Consider the following 24,989-nt stretch of genomic DNA (forward strand, 5'->3'; position numbering starts at 1 on the left):
CAAGCTTATGCTTGACAAAATACACAAGCCATAAAGAAGATTGTGCTTGCCTTACAGAAGTCTAACTAAAATCAGACCGTGGGGTGATGACTTTTAAACATGGTTTGTGCCACTACAAAATGAAAGGAACACACCAAGGCAGCCTTGCAGTATCATAACTGATAGTGTGTCAGACGATGAAAAAATGTTTGGAAAATGGAGCCTTCTGATGAGCACGGTATCGTTCGGAATTTAATTTAAGCCCGTGGTGACCAAAAAGAGCCTGAAATACAGCCTATCGCGGCTTAGCTCACAAATCACATGAAGGTAAATAAATGTTGCTCTTTACATAAAAATTGGTTAAGCAGCAAGTTATGACGGCCAGTTGTTTATTCAGTAACAATAAAAAATCCTTTAAAAAGTAGAGGGCCATTTCGTACAAGTAATAGTTTCGTCAGATCAGATCTTGGCCATTTCTCAGCCAACTCAGCAGAACAAACTGGTGATGTTTGCACCAAGGGTCAGCAAATCCCATCATAACGCAGAATATCTAGGTTTTGAGAAGTCAAAAGGCTCTGATTTCTGGCAATAAAAAATGAACAATCCTATTCATAAAATAAATCAAATCATGCAATTACACCCTTCGGACTCCCAACAAATCAAGTATTCAGTGCAGTTTGATGCTTTGCACCAGCCATACACCAAGCAAAAATGAACACTCATTCATTCTCAATACTCACTAGTACAATAATAAGAGTGGCATGAATCTCATTTGTTATTATTGAGGGGGGCAAAAACATTGTGAATCACTGCCAGCCTGATGCGAAGGTACAGTATTGGTATTGTCCACCCCTAATCAACAGAGCATCGAAAATGTACAATTGCAAACACTATATCTACATTTGGGGGTGCTAATATGCTAACAAAATGCTCAAAGGCAGGGATGAGAGATCCCACATTATAGAAGGGCTGAAGCCCAGCTGATTTTAGTCTCATCTTTCCATTAGCCACAACCTTACCCATGGTTAGTTACTCAAAAGAAATATTAATAAAATAGGCAAAAAAGAAATATAAAAAAATAAAAATAAAACCCGACAGCCAACCCTGTGTCCCTTGATGAATCCTGTTACACATCCCAGGTGTAATGAGTTAGCCCTGTAATAGAAACTCCTTTCAAAATGGGCACACACGGTACATCTCCTCTGTGCTCCTCAAAAATAGCAGGACACGGTGTACTGAACCCAAGTGTAGATTATGGCAACATGGTCTTCAGTGAACATAATTCCCAGCAAGCAACTTACTAAAGTAAAAGTTATTCTTCAACAAGAACTTTGCAACACTCTGTGCCCACAGCAATGCCACCTCTGGTTAGTATGCAATCGAGAACACAGTCAGGAAGTCAGGCAAAAGACAGGCACATGGCAATAACTGCTTCTCCAGCTTTACCATTCAATTAGAAACTGGCTAGCCCTCAGAACACACAAGCACTAATTTGCCCCTCCCTCACATGTTGTCCTGACAACAGCAGCAAGGCACCACTTTCAAGACCTGTTCCAAAAAAATGCTTATAGTCAACGATTTAACTAGTTTCAATGGCAAAGTGTTCAACATCATCCTGAAACCAGCTTTGACACTAAAGGCTTCTTAAATCAGCTCAACATGCTTAATATCAGTCTCAGTTAAATTCCCCATCTTTTCCCTTTTCCCCACAACACAAAAAACAACAAATAGGTCACTCGTTAAACCACAAGACATTTCTTGAGAAGGGCAAACTGTTCTGCAAGAGATACAATTATCCACAAAAATACAAAATATTTATTAGAAAAATTACCTTTAAAAAATACAAACTGGCGGTTGGCATGTCCTACTGGAACCTTTGAACTACCGTTTGAGTAACCATCAATATGGGAAGAGTAGGCAAGAGTTCAGCTTTGACCAGCAGACACCCCTACCAACAGACCAAAAACTAACATGACTGTAGCAGGTACTAACATCACAGAATATGGAAAAGATGTTAATTGTCCTCTCAATGAATGGGCAAAGAGTGGTTAAATTCCATACAGTTAACCTCCTCTACAAAAGCACTTGCATTTGGCTGATCATTATCAGAGGTGAAAGCAGGAGGTGCAGGAGAACAGATTGGTAACATCGTGCATACACAAGGACACAGCTAGGAGGAGTACTGTGCGTGTCATGTGACTAACCTGCTAGACCCTTCCACACATTTCCTTCCACCAACCACTCAATGTGCTTGAGTAAGAAGTACAACAGGGGAACGAGGGAGGTATTCTTAGACCACTTTGACCATGGCGGGTTTTGCACACTGCATATCTCTGGGCGTCGAGGCAGCAGCATGCCTCTGGATGGCAACAGAGTAGACTGACTTATTCTGAAAGAGATGGATATATTTATATATTTATACTGTATATGCTTTTAATTTTTTATTGTGTTTGTACAGTTTTCCCTGATGGCCTGCAGGGCCGCTGAGTATTACAGAGTACTGAAAAGGAATACCAAAAAGAAAGGGGGAGGAAATGATGCAATTGAAAAGTTCTGTCCGTTGAAAGAGAAGTTAAAAACTTTCCGTAGGGAACCGAGGAATCCTGGTGCAGTTTGTGGGTTTTTCTGTAGTCTTTTCCATTCCCGACCCTTTCCCCCACCCCTTCTCCCAAATGTTCCATACACCGGTCACACACATTCTCCACAGCCGAGGTCTTCACTTCTGTGAATGAGACGGACGACCGGTTAGTCCCGCTGCCGTGCTCCGTTTGAACACGCTGGCTTCAAAGAACACATTTTCTTGTGTCCACGTCTCCGTTATAAACTTTAATTGAACAGTAAGGCTTAAGAGGGAAATCTATTAGACAACTATATTGGTGTCTATGATGCTTCTTTATTTAACTTTTTCCCCCAAGTAAAATATTGCTAAATGATCATAAGGACTGTAGCCAACCGAAAAACTCATAAGGCAAGCTAGCTTCCCAATTTATGTAGTTTACAAATCTAGCCGAAAAACCAAGCTTGAAAGTTTAAAAGGCGGTTTCCGAAACCATTTTTACCTATGAAATGTCATTTATTAATCATGAGATTATACTGATTGCATTTATAGCTATTAGCTAGCCTTCAGTTATGGTACACTAGAAAATTACAAGAGTTGCTCCTCTTTATGAAGGATGTTTTGTTAATTTTGGTAATATTGTGCAGGTAATCTAGTTACTGAAACCATCGGTTTCAATATCAAACCATGCAATTCACATCTCAGGTAAAATTACAAATAAGACTACATTTAATTAGCCATATAACAATGGGCTAAGATAACATGCACAGATGAAAAGTAGTCTAACATGCTACCTGGACAGATAACATTCTATAGGAATAATTGGCATGGCAGATCTATGCTTACCTATGTCAGCTTCTTTGCTTTGTTGTAGAGCGAATCCACCACTTTGCTCATGTTCTGAATGGTTTCCAGGGCTGCCTCATAGGTTTTGTCTACAGGGGGCTCATCAAATATAATCAGCACTCCCTCTCCCTGGTCCAGTATTCCTGCTCAAACAAAGGGGAAAGCACAAGGTCAAGAACAAGGACAGCTGACTGCTAGCACACATGGCTGACGATGATGCTCCAGTGCACACAGACCTAAAATCTGTAATGTGACTGGGGGCCATCTTGCCGAAACGTGGTACAAACTAACTGAAAGTCACGCGAATTGGGACTCAACCCAATCCTCAGTAAGGGCCACTGTGAATGTTCTTATCTGTCCACTGTCCTGGCCCTAACCAGAAAGATGTGGTTATGTGATCGTAATGCGACAGATGGAGATTACCAACAGTAGCAGGACATGGGAGTTGAGAGTGAAAGGACACGCTGACCCCCAGGGCTTGCGAGATTAGCTTGGGCGGTTTTGCCATTGGGAATCTGGCAAGTGAGCCAGTCGATTGGCATGAAAAGCAGAATGGCAGTGCCAATTTTCACCAAACGGACTACACAGATCTGCTTGATAAAAGGGAAGACAGCAACTGAACAAAGCTACTGCATAAAACACAGACAAGAATGTACAGCGTGACGTGCAAAAGTACAATTTGTCATATTTACCGTGGAACTTCTTGTCCAAAATCATCTGCGACAATTTCCTCTCGACATCTCCCTATGAACGAGGAAGCAGTCTAGTCAGAAAGCACTCACAGAACATGATGCTCAATATTTTGCATTTGCCATTCTTGCAAATTTGTACAACCAGTCACCTTACTTAAAAAAACATGAATAAGTGACAAACCCATCAAAAATAAAGGAATATTACCATATACAGTACCACTCAAAAGTCTGAGTACACTTGCTGGGAACACGGTTTTTTAAAATATTGTATAAATTTCTGTAAATGCCTGAAAATAAAAACTTGTTATAATATACACAGCAAAACATAAGGAGTGTGAAAATAATGTTCAAGAAAATTTTAAATTGTCTCTTAAATCTTGGATTCCTCAGAATAGCCACCTTCGCCTTGATGACAGCCTCACAAACACAAGGCATTCGGTTCGGACGTTTCAGCAGGAAATGATCAGATACGTCTTCCCAGCTATTCAGCAGATCTTGTATTTCAGGGGAAGATAACTGCAGGTTTCGCAAACTAGTGACTTCAGTGGACCTGTGCTCTGAATTTGATGTCACCTTTGGCCTGCCTGACCTTGTTCGGCCGTTTTCTTCGAATCGTTGGATGAAGTTCTTGAGATTTGTCTTAAAGATTGCTCTCCATTTCTAAAAGTAATTACTGACCGTTTTTTTTTTTGCTTAACTGAGCATATTTCCCCATTTTCTGCTCACTTACACTCAGGAATGAGTTGGAAGTTGCACCTATTCTACCTGTACTTGCAGCAATCATGAACCCTCACCTTTTAACAATGATTGTTGACAAGAGGTTAATTAGGTACCATGCTAGTTAAATCAGAGAATATCCATTTAAGCCAGGGTTCTAACACTGTTATACATATTTCAGCATTTTAACAGTGTTGGGCTAGACTGGGTCAGACTGAAATCCCCTTGCTTTGTGTGATTTCCATTTTCATTAAAAAATTTATTTTTAATGCAATTCACCAAAGGTTATCTACTTGTACATGTACAAATCATATAATGAAATATTAAGTGTTCACAGGCAAATTAATACAGATAACGGCACAAATCATTATGAAGAACCTGGTTTCAAGCAGGTGCACTCAAACTTTTGACTGGTACTGTACAGGTTACATACCCTCACCATCTTCTCCATACAATTATTCCATAATGCATAAAATAAATAAGACAGACAAACTGGATTTGTCACCATAGATGAAGTGCAGCACATCAGAACCACTTCTGTACAGAAACACATTAAGCTGTGCATTTCATAAAACTACCTTTCCACAAAGGCACATCAGTCAATTGACTAACCACTGAAAATGATCAAAGCATCAGTCACTGGACAAATCCAAATAGTCCAAGGCTTGAGGAACTAATAATTCCTTTGACAATCTAATGTCCCACAGAATTAGGAAAAGTAAAACTTGCATCAAACAACTCATTGATGCATGTAATACCATTGTGTACGTGGGTATAAAAATAGTTCTGTATGACACAGTTTTTGTAACTTGACAGAGGATGAAAGAAGTAATCTGCTGTTAAATGCTCCTGCACTACCTTCCCTCAAACTCCCAATTGTAATTTAACAATTGACCGTCTGCTTGACATATGAATGCCTTTGGTTCTGGTACCAGGCCAGCCTCATCAGGGTGTCACCTATTGTCTGTCGACAGACTTCAACTGGAAGCAAGAATCCCATTTCTGCAGTGGACGTATGGTACTCACCAGGAGCAGGTTCTGCTCCGTTTGCTTTTGTGGTTTTAAAATAATCGCTTTCTGAGGTTTCACGATCAACACTTGATCCTGGCATGCCACTCTGTTTCATATCATTTCTATTAGATTAAGCTGGCAAATATAGAATGGCAGCCATGGAATGGCATGTGGTTGCGTATGCATTTTGAGTACTGAGATTGCAGCACATTTTGTGCAACTGCAACCAAGCTAAAAGAACTGAACTAAGCAATGGTTGTGAAAGCAGACCATCCTGAACATGACAAATGACATACACTGCCCACCTGTGTAAGGACCCGAAAAGCAGCTAATGTCACACCAACAAGAAAGAGACAGACTAGTACAAACAAACCTGGCGGTCAGAGAGGTGTGCTAAAATCTGCTCTTCCTGACACATTACCCATCATCTCTTCTGTCCCCTGGCGCTTGCTGTTCCATATTACCATATGATGAATATTCATTATGACAGCCTGCTGGCTCTAAAGGATAGGACGGCATTGGGAACTATACGGTACCAACCAATCAGAATGATCTACCAGCATAATTTCGCTTATGGAGAAAATACTGGCTGCCAGAAGAATACGCAAAAGATTATAAATGAAATGATAACGCATAACAAATCACCAAGTAAATGCACCACTCTGTGATTAATATCTTCCGCAGTTTTTTTTCTGTCAATCTTCTTTTCTTTCAGGTTTTTATAACACCTTCATCAAATACCAGCGGCTTCCAAAGACATGAACAGGTCGTACCTTTGAGAGTTTGATTAGAGTCGATATGTGTTCTATCTGCAAAACAAACACAACCAGAAAATATTAACAGTCAGACGGGGGAGGTTCTCAAGCACAGACAGAACAAGCATTCAGAGCGGATTATGAGGGCTTTGAAAAGATGACCGCCACACGCCTGTACTCTGGAGAAGGGCTCGATGACACGGATGAGGTTCTGTTCCAGCAGGTTGTCGTAGAGTTTGGCCAGGTGGGTGCTGATGATGGGGTCGTCCCTCAGCTCTGCTCTGTATTCTGTCAGGGCCTGAGAGACAGACCGAGTTACAATAACCTAACCAACATTTCACTGTCATTTTTGTTGATATTACTATAACATTAACATTGTTTTATTTAATACCATACATGCATAATCATTTGGGAGATAGAGGTGTCAATGTGTATATGTGGAAGGAAAAACACACCTTTTCAAAATCTGCCAAGGACCTGTTCTTGCTGGCTAGCGCCACACATTTCAACGCATCTGTCTGCAGGGACATGGAGAGGAAGACCGTCAACTCACATCTGACTTTGACATAGCCATATTTCCACTGCTGGAACTTCAACACACACAAACCGGAAACGGCTAATTTCTTAACTTTCTTTCTGGGAATAGTGGGGCCACAACTGAACAACTGGGTGTTAAGCTTCAGCTAGTATTGCTTGTTCCATTGGTACTATGTAGCCAAAAGGAGTCATAGGACCATAGAATTATTTTTATTTTTTGCAGAAACATGGGAGTGCAGCTACTGAATGCCAATTACTGAGTAAAAATGTGCATATTAAATGAGAACAAATAAACAAGCAATAATGCACTATGAACACTCTTGAACGCCGCTGAATAAGTGGCCAAGAGCACCGAAACCGGATTCTTTGTCCAGCTGCACACAATCATGTGTCCCATTGCAAACCTGGATTGAGTACCTCCATAGAAACCTACCAACCAGCCTTATTTCAAAATGTGGATACAATTTTTAAGACATAAAATCATGGTGGCAATGTCGTACACCGGCTAATGAACTGAGCTTGTAACTGTGGGCTCGATTTCCAGTGGCAGCTTTGCGGTTGCACCCCTGAGCAAGGTGCTTAACCTGACTCACTTCAGTAAATATCCAGCTGTATAAGTGAATTGTGTGCGAAAAAGTAATATTTAATAAAAATCATCACTGTGAGCCCATATGGGGCCTCGGCTAAAATACTGAAATGCAGGACAATACACTAAACCCTTTTCGTTTTGCTCCTGAGAACTCCATTCTAATTTTATCCTACCCTAGAAAACAAAAACAAAAAACTACAACTATCCTTGCTTCCTATCTTTATTTTCCCCCATTTTCACTATCCCATTTATCTGCTGTAATACAATCAATGCACGGGCCAGATGTGGATTTATTTCCCCAGCTCAAAGGAAACAGCAGTTGTTTGTGAAAAGAAAAACAACTCTGCTCCATCCAGCTGATTCATTGCCTAGCAGCGATGCGACCGGTGGGGTGACCGTCGTGACTGATACTGGAATGAACGCCTCACTCTGTAACTCAAAATTTTGCCTCCTGGAGGACGGAGCCAAACTACATCGGCAACAAGGCTACAAAAATACCCGTCTTCAGGGGCTTGTGTTCAGAATGCTCAGGCTCCGAGCCAAAGGACGCTGTAAAAAGAACATTGTAAACATTGAAATATATATATTTTTTTCCACGGGAGGACTGGAAGGAAGGAAGGGCCGGTCCAAAAACAGGCAGCGACCGTGGCTCTTACCTGTCGGCCTGCATACCGTAGGGCCAGTTTGCCGCTGATGAGGGCCTGTACGTCCTCTGGCCTGCGAGACAGACAGTGAAAGAACAGGGTCACTGGCTCTGATTCTCTTCAAAGCCAAACCATCAATGCACTGCACTGCCCCCCCATAGGCTCCCATCAACAGCTCCCGTTCACAAGCAACCAATATTTATTTATTATGCAAATATGGGAGAAAGTAAACTCGCACGTGATCAGAAAACCACCCAGCTCCAATGATTTATTTTTAAAGGTATATTGCAATTCCCTCTTCTGAACATGAACAGCAAACCCTAAATTAATTGTTTAATATGTGTTAATAGAATTCATGAAGCATTTCAAGACGGAACCCAAGAAACACTCATTACATCTTACCCATCTCAAGCAAGGGACCTTAATAAAGTTCATTTATAAATGCTATACTACCACCTTCCCCAGGCTTTTTTTCCTACTCCATACAGACCCCTTATTGCCTCTTCCAAGACTGAGCTTATCAAATAAACAGTTTCAAAAGCCCTTCTCAAATTCATGGCCCACTCCATTACATACTGTGCAAGTATAGCATTTCAGCATAGTGGGGTAAGGAGCTCAGCTGTAACACTCACAAGTTGAGCATGATCTTGCAGAGGAGCATGTACTTAAGCGCGGTTATAGCTCGGGGGCTGTCGATGGAGTCGTAGCCTTCGAACGCCTCGTAGAAGTAGGAGTAGGCCGTCTTCCAGTCCTTCTCCTCGGCGGCGTGAATGATCCCTGCGGAGAGGGCAGGACGCAGTCAGCTTTCTTCATGGCGGCACAGAGTACACCTACGTAAGACTGGCAGGTAAAGCCTTCAGCCAGAGTAGTTCTCATTACTGCCCAGTGGCAGTCTTTGTTAGAATAGGTTAGGGCACTTCCCTTTACCTGAGAGACAGGTGTGAAGACAGTCTGGCCAATCAGTAGCACTAATTGATCAGTAGGGGTGAGACAAAATATTGTTGCATCGAATTTCGCGATACAAAACAATGGCGAAACGATTCGTGGCACTGTATCGCATATTGTGAAATTAATACGTGATTTAAAAAAAATTGATTATTATTTTTATTTTACATTTCATCGTTACTCATTAGTCATAATCATAATCAATATTCTTAAAGAAAAACATGACTTTGTCCTAGAATTGCCTCTAAGACAAAGTTGCCGATGATCACAATTGTAGCCAGGGTGTAAAATTAACACCGCCAAATGCGGGTGATTTTGCGGAGTGGCTGGTAAATTTGTGAGGCTTACACGCCACAGTGGCGGATGCCCAAACTTTGTCTGTACTGTGTTATTGCGTTATTTACATGGCAGTAACCTGGCAACCCATCTCGCGTCACGGCCACGAGACTCGTTGAACTCGGCTCCTCATTGGCCGGTTCCGCCTGCCCTTTCGCCTGACCAGGAAGTAGCCATCCGCTAACACTATGTAAGGCAAATAAGCCAAAAACAAGCTGCCCCTTAACTATCTAAGCTTCGCCTGTGACTTTACGGGAGGATTTTAATCACAACGCCTATCAACGCGATACACAACCTAATAGACTGTATGTCACAGAGTGGACGGTGAACCCAAGCACAAACATCTTCATCCGTGGTCACATGAAGACAACAAACTAAAATAACAAAGTTAGTTCGCCAAATAGCTTTTAAATGGCAGACTAACCCTACAGCCTAACCAGGGCAAAACTCGTATTTTGTTTTTAGTCACCCTGCTTATGAGCATCGTGTCGGAAGCATAAAGCAGAGAGCACAGAACGACAGCCCGGCGTTTATAAGACGTCACACCGAGAGTCAACAACATTGCCATTGTCAACATACTTAAATAAATACATGAAGTATAGCCTTTAAGTGTGGCTTATGTTTCATTTGGATATTTAGCCTTTAATATTGAGGTTTAAAAAGTAGAATTTGCAGAAGTACATCGTGTCAGTGCAAAGAATTGTCTTGTGTTATAAAAAAGTAATCAGTGTAAATTAAACTAAACTAGGTTGGTTCTATGTGCATTATTATTTATTTATTTGTTAATTTATTTTATTTATTTTCAAAGGTTTAAAGGTGGTTGGCATTTGAATCCAAACATATCTTATTGTTATTGTATGGTTATTATTTATTATTGTTAACCTAAACTTGCACTTTATTTTGAGATGTTAGAATTCGCACTGCAATTACTCAGTTAATTTGACATATTAGTGACATTTTACATTACATTGTTCAATAAATAAGAAGACTAGTTCAATGAAGTGTTTTTTCCATTTTTTTAAAAGGAGTATCGTATCGTGAACACCGTATCGTGAATTTTGTGTATCGTCTCACCCCTATCGATCAGTTAATTAATTGGGTGGAAAGCAAACCAGGGATGCATTTGGATTCGATGTCCAGATTTGAGTATCCATGTTTTAGTCAGTTGCTCATTTAAATATGAGACAAAGAAACACAGCTAAGGCCCTCAAGTATGGAGATACTGATCCCGGCCACAAACGAATCCAACGGTCGCTCTCTAAAACGAATGGCAGCTTCCTGCCATTTCAGTTTGGCATTAGTGTGGTCGCCGCACGTGTCCCAGCTACCACACCTCTTCATTCACTCGCACACAGAAAAGGACAAGCGCTGGCTAAGCGCGCATGTTCACCACAGGGTTAGCAGGCGGCGGTGGCTCACCTGACTGCATGTCCAGGGCTGCCTGAAGCTTGGGCGGGCAGTAGATAGCGTTGGCCGTGGTCCTGGCAGAAGTGAGGGCGGCTCGGGCCTTGGGCAGGTTGCTGAGCGCGTGGTAGGTCTTGCTCTCGAGCAGCTGCACCTCCACCAGCAGGGCCTTGTCGTCCATTTTCTTCAGCTCCTGCAGGAGCTGAGAGCCTGCAGAGGGGGGAGCAGCAGTAATGAGCATTTAAAACTTTGTTCCCTGCCCAATGATCTACATGGCCGCACTCCCTCTGGATACCATAAGTTCTCCTATTGAAAATAATAGACCCCAAACATAATAGGTGTATAAAAGACCTTCGGTACAGCTCAGTGGTAATCAACTCTGTTCCAGGAGATCTACCATCCTGTAGGTTCTCATTCCAACCCTAACAACGCACACATCCTTCAACACCTAAAGATCTGCACTGAGCCAATTAGTAGATTCAGATGCACCAAATTAGGGTTTAAATGAAAACCTACAGGATGGTACATCTCCAGGAACAGGGTTGGTTACCACTGGTATAGGTGAATGAGTTCACTCAGCGTCTAGAGAACCAATATGGAGAAAAACAATCTGTGCCTCCCACAGAGAACAACACTTCAAAACTAGCAATACGTTTCTTTGAACAATTAATTTCATCACTATGATTTAGGGAAGGCATTCCCTAAAATCAAAAGCGGTTTGATCTTCTCCGCATAACTCCTCATTGAACAATCACAGCATGGATCTAGCAGATTTGTTACAAAGCTCCTAAACTTGTAAGAAGCTGACAGAAAGGAAAGCGGTTTATTGAAGTTTGAAAGGGAGAGATGGGTCAGATAAGAGGCTGACTGTAGAGGGAACGGATTGTTCGATACTTCTAGGTTTTGAGGCCAAAACTGAGGGCACCAACTGGACAGCCCTGCAACAAGGAACAGAATTACATTTCTGTTTGTTGTTGTAGAACAACTTAGTGACAGAACACCCTTCATGCAAATCCCTCATTGTGCTCATTGCGGCCGGAATAACAACGATCAACAAGGAACGTCGGATTGAATACCACCAGAAGAAGGGCAGTTGACAAAGCGCAGGGAAACGAGCTGCAACTCACCGAGCAGCAAGGCCTCCTGGTACTTCTTTGTGTCCAAATACAGGGAAACTAGACGAGCCTACAGAAAGGGAATGACAAGTAAAGATTGTTACATCTACCATCCAATTTCCCTACATTCATAAAAGAAATCACAATATCTAATAAATAGGAGCAGCGAAATACCAAAGCTTGGAAATACAATATTCGATAACAAACTCACAATACTCAAACCAGCTGGAAAAAGCATAGGGACTAATTTTTCCTTGAGGGGGGAGGAAAAAAAAAACCACCATGTAAATTAACTTAGCACAGCCATGTGCTGAGCAGCCAGTATGCAGAGATCTGCTGCTCCCTTCTAGGTCCGACTGGACGAGGCCGCTTACCTCCAGGGCCTGGCGTAGGAAGGTCCTCTTCTCCACCTTGGCCCACTCGATGCACTCCAGGCAGAGCTCCACCTCCTGCCCCGTGGCCGCCTCCATGTCCAGGAAGAGGTCCAGCAGGGAGCGCACCAGGCGGGCCGCCTTGGCCTTGCTGATGGAGATCAGGAACGGCCTCACGTACTTCAGCAGGCCCCCCAGCTCTGCGGGAGGGAGCCAGAGCGCACAGTCCCAACGCACTTAGAATCGGGGGTGCGGATCTGAGGGGAGCTACTCTTACACGCCAGACTTCACTTCTTAAGCTAAATTCATTTGTCAAGAAATGCCTTGTAAAGTTATCTTCTTGCCAACTGTCAAAGATAGAACAGCATGTGGCCATCTTAAGATGATTTTTATGAATGATACAGTAGCTAACGCTCTCCCCAAATCTACCATTAGCTGCCACATAGGCTATTTGCCCCGTAAATTGTACTAATGACAGCAGTCCAGTAAACCATAATCTGTGCACATTATTAAATCGGACATGGAATTTTTCATGGTAATAATGTAAATCAAAAAAATTCTGACAGATGGAACTGATCACTAGTACTGTAACTGACTTGTGTCAACACAACACACGTCGATTCGATTGCCAACCAGCTCAGGGAAGCTGAAGGAGTCTGCACTCACTGGCAGCGATGCGCAAAGGTCTTACCCGCAGCCTGTCCCGTCTTGGCCAGGAGAGATCCCAGCTCCAGGATGCTCTGCTCTTTAACCCGAACAGCTTCCTCATCGTCCTCCTTAACGTCTCGCTTCACTGAGGGAATAACAGGCAAAGTTCAGGATTAGTGTTGATGACAGACCCCCATGGGCTTGAGAAAACGGGACAGGACGCGCAAGCTGTGCAGAAGCGACTGGCTGTTCGGTCATTCTAAGGCAGTGGCAACAAACTCTGGTCCTGGAGATCTACCATCCTGTTGGTTTTCATTTCAACCCTAAATTGGGGCACTTGACTCTAGCTCAGCAAGATCTCTAGCTGCTGAAGGTGAAGCTGAGCTTCGTTAGGGTTGGAATTAAAGCTAGATCTCCAGGAACAGGGTCGGTTACCACTGTTCTAAGGTAACACTCAAACCCTTGCCAAGCAGCAGAACACAGAGTTCTCCCTGGGCGAGTTCTGACACACTGCAGCAAAATCTGCAATAGCTTCCCAAAACACAATTTTATTTTTTTTATTTAAACTTTATTTTACCAGGAAGTCCCATTGAGATCAAAATCTCTTTTACAAGAGAGACCTGGCCATTAGGTTCAGGTTGTCAGGTGTGGATTTTTTTTCTTCAAGCAAGTAACCCAGGTTCAAAATGTTTTCATACTTCTTAAGCTTAGTGATCAATCATCCTTCCCAGGGGAACAGAACAAAATAACCCTTGCCAAAAGTAAAGTGTTAAGAGGCATAGCCTCAAAATAGAATAACTGAGAAAATATTTTGGGAGAACTGGATGGGAAGTCATATCAATACAGCATGCTTTGCAACAACAATTATAAATTATTAGCTTCAATTTTTTTAAAGCAGGGACCATAGATGATAATCACAATGTAAAAAAGCAGCCAGTGCACCTATTCTAAAATCATACCAAGCACAAGAGGAAAAAACAAGACAGTCCAAATCTGTGTAAAATACACTGGCATGGACACCATCATTCATCTTTTTAAAAACAGCTTGCATGCAGCAAAATATTCACAAAAGCTGGACTTTTGCTTTTGCCAGGTGACAATAAAAACATCCTGGAGAGCATATCCAAGTATTCTGATCCTGGTATTAGTCAAGCACTAGAAAATACATACATGACACATTTTTTAAGCAAAGAACGGTGTACTTAAGTCTATATTTAAGCTGCCACTTGCATGTCATCATAATTAGCAACTAAGACATTTTTTTACAGAACAGTCTTAATGTTTTTCTTTGCAAAGAACACCTGACACTAAAGCTTTGCTTTCATTTTGTTGCTTGGTCATAGGTTATGCACTTCATTTCGTTTGGTGATGGTAACTGAATTTCCAATACAGAAGCTACTCTGACACGGTTCACTTCTTAGGTGAAATGAACATGTAAAGGGACTCCCTTGTAAGAATCCTTCCATGCAATCACCGGTAGAACAGTATCGTATGTGCATAACAACAGCATGGCCATCTTGAGACAGTCATCTTGAGAGTTTTTGCAAATCATTGAGCTACCCATTTCAAAGGCAGAGACTAAAATAGAACTCATGTTTTGACCTACGCGTGGCATTCCTTGATACACTTGTTTGCCCACTTCGAGCGCAGTGGAACAGCTAACGTCATACCTACCTACCATAATAATGTGAAGTCACGCACCATTAGCTTGCAACTAGCTAGGGGCCAACACAACCCAACACCTATTTAAGTATGCACTCTAAGTATTGCAACGCCTGTACATAAAAAGATAAGTAACATTAGACTGCATAATAATAGCCAACTAGCCAGATACTATAACTTGATTCGAAGCTTCACTTCTGGGTGGAGTAAATTAACGTTGACTAACGTTAGTTCACCAGGCCGTTAATTACGAAACAACTAGGTCTAGTCTTGAGGAACGATGACACCAAGTTACAAGTTTTATTCGTTAGAAAATCACAAAATGTAAATGTACAAATTCCTAGCTAATTATCGAACTCTAACGTTAACCATTACCGACTAATATCAGCAACTAACCTGCTACATTGATGTACCGTTAGCTAGCAAGTTTGTTTAATAGATGATGCTGCACAGCTAGCGACCTAGCTAGTAATCAGCTAGGTAGCTCATTAGCAAGCAAACCATGTTTTGGACAAAAACGCGGCAATATTCACCGATTAAAAAGATTCGCCTACATTAAATCCACAACGTCAGCAAGCATATTTGAGTTTTTACTACAAAGTTAGCCAGCGATCCGCCAAACGTTACATGACTTGCCATATCCTAAATTGAAACGAGCACATCTTTGGTAGCGCCAACTATGACGCTTAATAAATAATAATAACTTGGCTACCAAGCTAAGATATTCTGGATGTATTCTACTAACGTTAGCCACGTACCTTTCTAGCAAACAATGTAATGACGATAAAGCATCCAACAGCCAAAGACACTGGCAGTGGTGAGATTCCGAGCTTTACCTAGATAGCGAATACCAACGAGCTAGTCTTGCTAGCTAGCTAGCTAGAGAATTAATTTACACTAGCTAGCTAGAATCGAAAGTCAAAGGATATATTTACATGATGCCGATGTACAAATATAGAAGTGAACAGAATAATGTCTTTATTTAACAATGGGTTTTATTGAAAAAATGACTGAAATGTGTTGGCTTCAAGCACAGAAATCCAAGTTCACTCACAACCAGGGTCTCCATTTCCCGGCCTACCACGTCTGTCTCACAGTGAGTCAGCAGCAGCAGCAGTTCAAGATGTTAGCTAGCTAGCTAGACTACAGTAACAAGCAAACCGGCTCCCGCGGGTGGACAAAATGCACCTGGCAATGACGGAACCGCGAACAACCAGACTCCTGATCCAACTTACCCAACGTTAACACACACCACGACCACTTAACTTACCTATTGAATGCAAAATGTCGATGGACGCGTTGCGGTCCGTACTGAGGAGAGATTGAGCCCTCTGAAACTCTACCACTGCCGCGGCCGCCATCTTACCTATTCACGGGCAGCCTGCCCAAACAAACGCGACAGCAGCAGGAAATTGCCGATAAAGCTTTATGGGAAATCGAGTTATTGGTCAACCTGGTTTTTGGCGGGAATTGTAGTCATTGAAGGAAAGTCATCCGGTTCAGATTTTTTCATTAACGTCCGATACAATATAGGCCTTACTAATGTAATTATTTACCGTAAATTTTCGCATATGATTAACACATTGCCCATGATCATGACCCATGATGTCCATACATCACTATCTATATATAATTTACCTTGCTACAGTATTTGTAACCCACAATAATGATCATGTGTTAGTAATGTAGGATATGCGCTATGCATAAAGCTTAATTAGGCTGTGTAAGTGATTTCTCGGTAGACTATTCAGTGCATGGAAATGTGGGCTCGTGGAATTCAGGATGAACCAAAGCTAAATGCACAGCAAATGCTTATATTTTCATGTAATCAATTCTTACATATTGCTATGATTTTTAAGCCAGACCCAATTTTAAGAATGCCTTCACATTGTTATAATTGTTAGCCTACAGTCGAATGCTCAATTGTGTGGTATAGCCTACGTGTGTATGTGCTTGTTTATAGAATTAACAGTAACCATAAATTACATTCCAGAATCCATAGCTACTTTTCTACGACAATTACCAATTCTTTTTTAATAATCATTTTCCATAACATTGTGATTCACATAAAGACATAACTAATAAATAAGCCTAAAAGCTCTTTCCATTCCCTCCTCCATTCTCAATTTCCCTCCTAAATTCTAATTTTATTATGTTCTTAATTCTATTTTGCAAATGCAGTTAACAAAACACGATAAGCATACTTGTTTGTACTTTAAATGTGTTTAAAATGTATATTTAGGCCTATGCCATTTTCTTCTAGCCTAGCTTTGCTTTTGCTACATAGCCTACCACTGGTAAAATATATAGCCTAAGTCTAATAATAATAAGAATTGTAGTCAGCATCATCCTCATCATCTTCAGCAGCAGTGGGATCATCATCATAACCTCAAGGACATTATGACTTATTCTATTACCTTGTAAACTACCTTTAAATTCAAGGGGAAGACAGTGTGCTACAGTAGACCTCCGGTTTAAAAAATGTTCTATAAAATGAATAGCTTACTTGGCCTTCTATTATGGGAGTTTTAAATTCAAAAACATGGAAAACTACAAGAATTAAATGTTTCTTGTAAATTTAGCTCTGAGTCGTTACAGTAGGCTGAAGAATATGAACATAAATTGCATACGATAATCCGGCCGGCCCCCTTTTTTGTTGCGTTCTTGTTGAGATTTTGGGATTGAATGGTAAATACAGCACCACGGACAGAGCACACAGCGGCGCCCAACCACAGCCGAGCGATGAACAATCCGCCAAGCGCATGAGCCAGCAACAGCACACAGCCGCGCTCAAATCCGTCTCTCTACTGGCGAGGACCAATAGCATCATATCAGCATCCCCACCATTCCCCCCTCCCCCAGTCTGTCTGTCATCACCGGAGCTGCAGAGAACCTGCGGATGCCTGCGTCAAGGCGTGCGGATTCTGCTTATTTATCTGAAAACTGATTCTTTTCATTTTCGGAATTTGTACATTTTTGTTTTTGAGGTAGGCTATACATTCCATTTGAGATGACCGAGATACCTCATTGAAGCTCAAAACATCAAAGGGTAACAGAAACGCAGAGATATCGATACACGGTATCATTGTATAATATTTGCCCTCAAAGCAAAACGCTTTAGTTGATCTAATTTTATACTAAGGCTATTCGTCATTAAAACAAATAATGCTGTCAGGGGGTTTTCAGGAAAGGCGGAATCAAACGTTCTAGAGACCGTGAAAAAAATCAGCACAAGTGGGGCTTTTTAGCGAAAAAAATTGGTGATATTTCACTGGTAGTGTCATAGTGGAATAACATTGATCCGTCTAAAACAAATATTTATAACGAATTTTGGTAATACACATCGGTATTATTTCACAAACTGCAAAAATTCAGAACCTTGGACAGTGGCCGACATACGCCGCCGTTAAAGCCTGGAAATTGGTGCGGTCGGATTTAAAAGATCAAGAAAAATAACTGCAGAACTTTGTGGACTATTTGGATTCTGCAAGAAAGCTCAACCACTTTTTTAAATCTGTGAGTATTCAAGTATTTTATTTAGGTATTTATGTTCTTAAAGTCAATTCCTATTTAGGCTACTTCTGCCCTGATGAACTGCCGCAGGGAAATTGCTCCTCAGCCTATACGATTGATAATCTAATAAACAATGCCCAATTCGAAATACCTTACATATCAAAATATATTTGATTGCGGCTTGAATATGATGCGAGGGTAATGAAAGAATATGACCTTACTGAGAATTCCATTTTGCTGAAATAGCTTACTCTGTTGCTGTGGAGTGTGTGTGTATGAGTGTGTGCGCTTTAGCGGTGTTTTTCTTTTATAAAATTCTTAAGACCTAAATAACAGACCACTTAGACTTAACAATTTGGTTTATTAACGCAGATAATTTCCTCTTCCTAAGCCAATGGAATGAAAATGATACACAGAAGGCTACAGTATTACGATATTGTATTTTTTATTCACAAACGACCTCAGCTTGCGGCGTTTTACTCAGTTGGCTTCCATTTTATTAAACCGAGGCTTTATTGACCTTATTATGCTTTAATCCAAGTCGAGTCAGGTTCTATATTTGAAGTAGCCTACCGAAAAAGACCCAGATTTATCTGTAGTAGACGAGAATAGGCCTTCCAGAGAGGGTTTTAAAGACTCAATAACATGAACATCCGCGCATGAAATTCGGGATACTGAGACCTAAAATACAAAACTAACCTATATGTAGCTTAGCCTGCTGCGTCATAGCATAGCCCACCGATGATAACCTTATAGATAGCCAAGTGCAAAAAAGGGGGCTATTTTTCGAGAAATATATAGATTTCCATAGACATAGGTCATATTTCCCTGCAAGATACGTTAGTGGATCAGAGATCTCATTGACAAGAAATTACAATTAACAGTCGCCTATAACACAAAAAAGTCTCCTATCTTAAATCATATGTTACATTTAAACAACAGGCCATGTTAAAAAAACAAACACATTTTTTAAATCAATCATAATGTCATATTAAGGCTCAGGACACGACGTCACACATATTTATTTAGGGTCATTGCAGACACCTAACTCTAAAGCTCTGTCATGTTCACTATCTTGTCCTCCGGTCTCCGTGGTTACGGCGAGTTCCGTTGGATGTCAAAACTGAGCATGAGGTCTGATTTGGCGGAGACTGACCAATAATTAGATTCTTATGAGTACATTGTTTACATGAAAACAGGAGCTGTTAAATGCCCCAGAATGTTTTTGATATTTTGATATTGGGTCTCTCTGCAGACAGTTAGAGAGCTAATTATTTATTCTTATGCCAGTTCTCTTGAAAACTTAGTTGAAAACCACCAGGTAGACGCCATATTTATTTTAAAATTGTGTGCTCCTTTCCACAGCTTCAATGATTGCAATTCACAAAAGTAATGAAAAGAAAGAAATTGAAGGAAAAATGGTACTGGGTAATTTTGTTCCTTTGAAGCAACCAATGTGCTTTGTGTTTTCAAAATAATTCACATGCTATATAGAAAACCCATATATAAAAACACAGGCTATAGTTATCTACGTTCCATTCTTATTAAATTCTTTAAGAGTAACGGAAAATAGTTCTATACTGCATTGAAATACTCTTGAAAAATAGATCAAATGTGAATCAGTGAATGTGATCAGTTATCCTTTTTTTATTCTTAACATTGTTCAGGCACGAAGAGAAAGAGAAAGCATAAAGCCCCTCTCCACAGTGTTCTCAGAGTTCTTCCTGGAGACTGGCTTGACAAGTTTTGGGCACCTGAGAGGAACTGGCCCTCATAGGTGCCTGTTCTTGAAAGCAGCCAAGGCAGGATCTCTTTTGTCCTCCTCTAATCCAGCGAGGCTTGTGCACGCCACCTGCCTGCCCCCCCACTCCCCGCCGCCATGGGCACCGTGCTCTCTCTGTCCCCCAGCTACCGTAAGGCCGCGCTTTTTGAGGATGGGCCTGCCACAGTGGGACACTACACAGCCGTGCAGAACAGCAAGAATGCGAAAGACAAGAACCTCAAGCGCCACTCGCTCATCAATGTGCTGCCGTGGAAACGCATCGTGGCCGTCTCAGCCAAAAAGAAAGGCTCCAAGAAGGTGCAGCCCAATGCCACCTACCAGAACAACGTCACTCACCTCAACAACGAGAACCTGAAGAAGTCGCAATCCTGCGCCAACCTCTCCACCTTCGCCCAGGACTCCGCTGCCCCCGCCCTTTCTGGCTCCAAGACCTCCGGCAATGTGGCCTCCTCTGTCAAGAAGGCTCCCCTGGGTGGCTCCACCGCCGCCCCCGGCACGCCCAAACGGGTGATCGTTCAGGCCTCCACCAGCGAGCTTCTGCGCTGCCTGGGCGAGTTCCTCTGCCGGCGCTGCTACCGGCTCAAACACCTTTCACCCACTGATCCCGTCTTGTGGCTGCGAAGCGTGGACCGCTCTCTGCTGCTCCAAGGCTGGCAGGATCAGGGCTTCATCACACCGGCCAATGTGGTCTTCGTCTACATGCTGTGCCGCGACGTGGTCTCCTCGGAGGTGGCCACAGAGCACGAGCTGCAGGCCGTGCTGCTCACCTGCCTTTACCTGTCCTACTCCTACATGGGCAACGAGATCTCCTACCCGCTTAAGCCCTTCCTTGTGGAGAGCTCCAAGGAGGCCTTCTGGGACCGCTGCCTGTCAATCATCAACCTAATGAGTGCCAAGATGCTGCAGATCAACTCCGACCCGCACTACTTCACCCAGGTCTTTGCCGACCTCAAGAACGAGAGCCAGAAGGAGGAGGAGAGGAGCCGTCTGCTCATTGGCTTGGACCGGTGAGGCCTGGTGGGCTGGAGGTGGTCAGAGGATGGCCACCGGCGGGGCAGCAGTCTGCTCTCATCTGGCATTTCTCAAAGGTGATACGTATCGTGTGCTATGGGAGATTGTGCACTGGACCTTGTTCACTAGATATAGTTCATCTAGGACACAAAATCCAAATCCGATCCCATGCTCAGGTCTTTTTGAAAGGGACAATTATGAAACCTTCTTAGATGAATTTTCTGATATTGTGCCTCTAAGGCTAAAAATCCCCTAATTAAGAAAGGTTGAATTGGTATGACAATAATAATAACCCCATACCAGTCATCTGGCAAGACTGAAGCAATCAAGTACCATCTCTATCATCTTTTTATTTGAGGAAGCAATAGCAGCAATGTGAGACGTGAATTTCCTAATGAGGCTTGTGGAGAGGGATATCAGGGCAGGGTGTTATGGGCTGCAAAATTGCTCAGAGAATTGCAGGAAGACAGAGGCTAAAGTCCAGTCTGTATCCACTCAAAATTTAACTGTATTTTAGAAATTTTGAAAGAAGTCATCAATACAGAGATATATACCTGCTATCAATACAAAAAAATCTTAATTAAGCATGTTATCAGAGTTCATTTTCAGGTCAGAGATGAAAGTATGACTAATAAGCAAAATAATATTTAAAACAGCAAGATTATCTAAAATAAATTAATACCCCCCAAATGGCATACATTTCCAGAGTCTCTTAGTTGTGAATGAGTATTGAGCCACAACCTAATGAAATGCCAGACTTGAGCAGACTCTCTGTTCCTAATACATATACATATATATATATTATACATAAAATACACTTAGTTATTAAAAACGACAAACTAGACAAAAGACAAGAAAAGAAGAAAATACACACACACGCACACACACACACACACATAAAAAAGATATGTCTGCAGCTCAGAATGTGGAAAGGACTGCAGACACTGTTGTGTCTCTTGCCACAAGACCCTTGACGGGTTGAAGGACTGCGCTACCCTATCATGAGAGCCGGGGGGAGGGGCTGGGGATTGATTGACGTATTGGTGTCATACGTGACTGGATTACCACTGACATTGCAGATGACTGGTCCATTGCAGCAGTGGTCTCTGCCTGCCTGAGACCTGGAGATGCTGAGCTCTTCTGCTCCTGACTGCAGTGGGGTGTGATGATGAGGCCTGACAGTACTGCACACATGCAGCTCCTCGCTGGTGCACAATGGTTCACCACCGAGGTGCATGTGCGTGTGTGCGTTTATGTGTGGGCATATATGTATGGGTCAACCAGTGATAAAACAAAAAGTGCAAATACTTGTGCGTGAGGGAGTGGAAGTGAGGGATGGGGAGAAATGGCAGATGAAAAAATAATGACTGGAGGGGGAAGCATGGCTTATATTTGGGACGTCACAAGAATGGTTATCTTTCCATGTCCAGCTCAAGTGTTATTGATGTCCAACTTTATTTTCTGGGGAAGGAATGCATCCTTTTCTGATTTCCTCAACAGGCTAATGTCTGAGGTTTATTTATTAATAGCATTAATTTATTTTCAGGAGGAGCTCCTTACACACGTTAAAAGTCAACTGGCATTTTCAGAGGGCAACAGTTTCCTTGCGCACTCTTTCCCATTACAATTTCAGCCAAGGATCCAAGGTGCATTTAGAAAGCACTTGATTATCTGGTTATGATTGCTAAGACTAGTTATTTGTCTGATTGGGATTTTACTTAAATCTAGTATGAAATCATTTTGAAGTCCCCAAAGAAATTCAAAAGACAGATGTAACACCAGTGCCAAACCTTCGAGGAAAATCCAGTGAATCTAAAAATAAAAACTCTTAAGGTCTGTAAATTCTGAAATGAATACATTGACAGCATACAGTTTATTGAATTCACGAAAAAATATTTAATATTTAAATACTTTCCTTGTGAATGAAATGACAAAAATTGTAGAATAATAATTTTATCATCAGTAACAAAAACAATCATTAACAAAATGTGTTAGAGAAAGACTGTTAGTAAGAAGTAGTACATTCAACTGACGGGAAAGACGATAGTGTTGAGATCAATGTATTTGAATTGGTGGGAATTTTGTATTTTAGGGCAACGCAACAGCAGATCTATCATAATTGGGAAAGAGGATGGAAGGATCATAGGTGTGCGACAGCCTGTATAACAATATGAGTAAGGCACATATTCAACTATGATGAGAACATCAGTGATGTGTTGAAATTGGAGTGAGTCATATGGGGTGCTGGTGTATAGGAGGACAGATAGTTTCACCTGGGGGAACATTTCAGAAGAGGGCAGTCAAGTCTCCCCAGACTATGTAATCACACACTGCCTTTTCCTGTTTGAGTACATTGGATTAAATGTCAGGAGTCGTGCAGGGAAAGTTCTTGTCAACTGCTGTAGGGAAAAGCAAGTTTACAATCTGTTTGGAGTCAATATGACAACGGGAAGACCGTTGTTTGGTAGGCCAACCACCACCGCCTCCTTGAATCTCATCTCCCATAGGAGATTTTGGTACTGTCTGTGTGGAAACTAGAATCAGAATGTGAGAATATCCCCTTCTTTGAGGAAACAAACACCAAAAAGCAGAAAGTATTCCAGAGACTGTGAACTGCTGCCAGCTCTCTGCGACACAGCTTTCAAGGGGAAACTGAGGAGCTGCCAAGATGAAAAGGAACAAACGCCACAATCAACAACAAAAAGGAACTAAAAAAAAGTATTCAATAAATATTTATTTGCCCGCTTTCTTATGATGTCAACGGTGATCAATTGTGCATGCTTTTTTTCAATAATTGTGTCTTTAGATTTTCTTTCAGGAAATGACAAATGGTGACAAATATATGCACATGTTGGTTACATTTTTTTTTTCTCTCTGATGTTCCGTGCTTAAAAAAAACAAACATTTGATGCAAGTCGTCCCTGGATACTGCGTCATTGTGCTCTTTTCTTATCTTCTGCATTGGTTCTTCAAAAAAAGAAAAAAAAAAAGAAACTAGAGACAAACATTGGACACTGGAGACAGACATTGGACACGTACTGCATACAAGTGTCTCTGTGCCCTGTTAAATTGGCGTGCCATCCTCATGAAACGTGAAGGAGACAAATCTCCGTCATGCTCAAGAACTGACCCTGCACTACGAGTTTACAAAGGCTTGAGAAGTTGAGGACATGGTCGACAGCTGTGTTGTTCCATAGGGACAAAACAGGGACACACACTTTACTTTGTTTTGGGATTTTCTCTCGAGAGACAGCAGGACTTGAGAGGGAGCGGGGGGGGGGGGGGTGGGGGGGAGGATCTTGGGGTAAAAACAGGGGACTCTGGAACCATCCACCTGAAGATGTGGCTACCCCGATTCACTACAATGTGCCAATTTTTTTCACTTGCAACACTAAGTAGTTGATTAAGAAATACTTTTCAAAAGCTTAAAAAAACAAAAAAAGGTAACTGTTCATTTTTTCTCTTGGTTCTTTTGTGTATCTTGTTGCGTACATCTTTGTTGATCAAAAAAACAGTGTTATTAGATGATTAAAAAGGAGATGCACTCTCAGTGACTGCATGTGAGTGTGTGTGCGTGCGTGAGAGAGTGTGTTTGTACAGAAGAACATGATAGGCTTATCTCACGGGGACAGGGGAAGAAAAGACTAGGAGAGATGGGTTGTTTTAAACGGAGGTTGGGGATATTTGGGGATGGATTCCGACTGGTGGGAGGGGGTGGGAACAGGGCGTTGAGCTGTTATGATTGTTTACTTTTAAAAAAGCCCTCGCTGTAACTGAACCTTTTTTTGGTTTCTGCTTACTTTTATTTATTTTTGTACTGTGATGGAAAATAAAATGCACTGATCGTTCATGGCGCACAAAAGACTGGCTCCAT

The 24,989-nt window shown here is 41.8% G+C and overlaps 2 protein-coding genes across 3 annotated transcripts; one reads left to right on the forward strand and one right to left on the reverse strand.

Moving 5' to 3' along the window:
* Positions 1–2,407: 2,407 nt before the first annotated feature.
* LOC135247652 (26S proteasome non-ATPase regulatory subunit 11-like) lies at positions 2,408–16,239 on the reverse strand. The gene is made up of 13 exons (XM_064321364.1): positions 16,079–16,239; positions 13,190–13,291; positions 12,502–12,698; positions 12,140–12,197; positions 11,028–11,222; positions 8,960–9,104; positions 8,340–8,400; positions 7,013–7,075; positions 6,730–6,855; positions 6,576–6,611; positions 4,075–4,126; positions 3,383–3,525; positions 2,408–2,701 (listed from the first exon to the last, which is right to left on the reverse strand). Exons 1-12 carry the CDS (start codon positions 16,167–16,169, stop codon positions 3,383–3,385), a joined length of 1,269 nt encoding a protein of 422 aa, XP_064177434.1. The 5' UTR covers positions 16,170–16,239; the 3' UTR covers positions 2,408–2,701.
* Positions 16,240–17,540: 1,301 nt separating this feature from the next.
* Positions 17,541–24,984, forward strand: LOC135247654 (cyclin-dependent kinase 5 activator 1-like). 2 transcript variants are annotated; one of them, XM_064321366.1, is made up of 2 exons: positions 17,541–18,324; positions 19,989–24,984. In XM_064321366.1, exon 2 carries the CDS (start codon positions 20,201–20,203, stop codon positions 21,113–21,115), a length of 915 nt encoding a protein of 304 aa, XP_064177436.1. In that variant the 5' UTR covers positions 17,541–18,324; positions 19,989–20,200; the 3' UTR covers positions 21,116–24,984. The 2 variants fall into 2 exon arrangements, with proteins under 2 accessions (XP_064177436.1, XP_064177437.1); XM_064321367.1 differs by having other exon boundaries at positions 17,541–17,795.
* The last annotated feature ends 5 nt before the right edge of the window (positions 24,985–24,989 follow it).

This window comes from Anguilla rostrata, chromosome 2 (genome assembly GCF_018555375.3).
Source record: "Anguilla rostrata isolate EN2019 chromosome 2, ASM1855537v3, whole genome shotgun sequence".
NCBI lineage: Eukaryota > Metazoa > Chordata > Actinopteri > Anguilliformes > Anguillidae > Anguilla > Anguilla rostrata.

Bases quoted from the DNA above. Each gene is read 5' to 3' on its own strand.
- LOC135247652 (XM_064321364.1), bottom strand. From the start codon at position 16,169: ATGGCGGCCGCGGCAGTGGTAGAGTTTCAGAGGGCTCAATCTCTCCTC. The intron at 9,105-11,027 runs GTGAGCCACCGC...CCCTCTCCGCAG, and splicing joins AGCCCTGGACATGCAGTCAG to GGATCATTCACGCCGCCGAG. The intron at 8,401-8,959 runs GTGAGTGTTACA...TCTGTCTCGCAG, and splicing joins TGCAAGATCATGCTCAACTT to GCCAGAGGACGTACAGGCCC.
- LOC135247654 (XM_064321366.1), top strand. From the start codon at position 20,201: ATGGGCACCGTGCTCTCTCTGTCCCCCAGCTACCGTAAGGCCGCGCTT.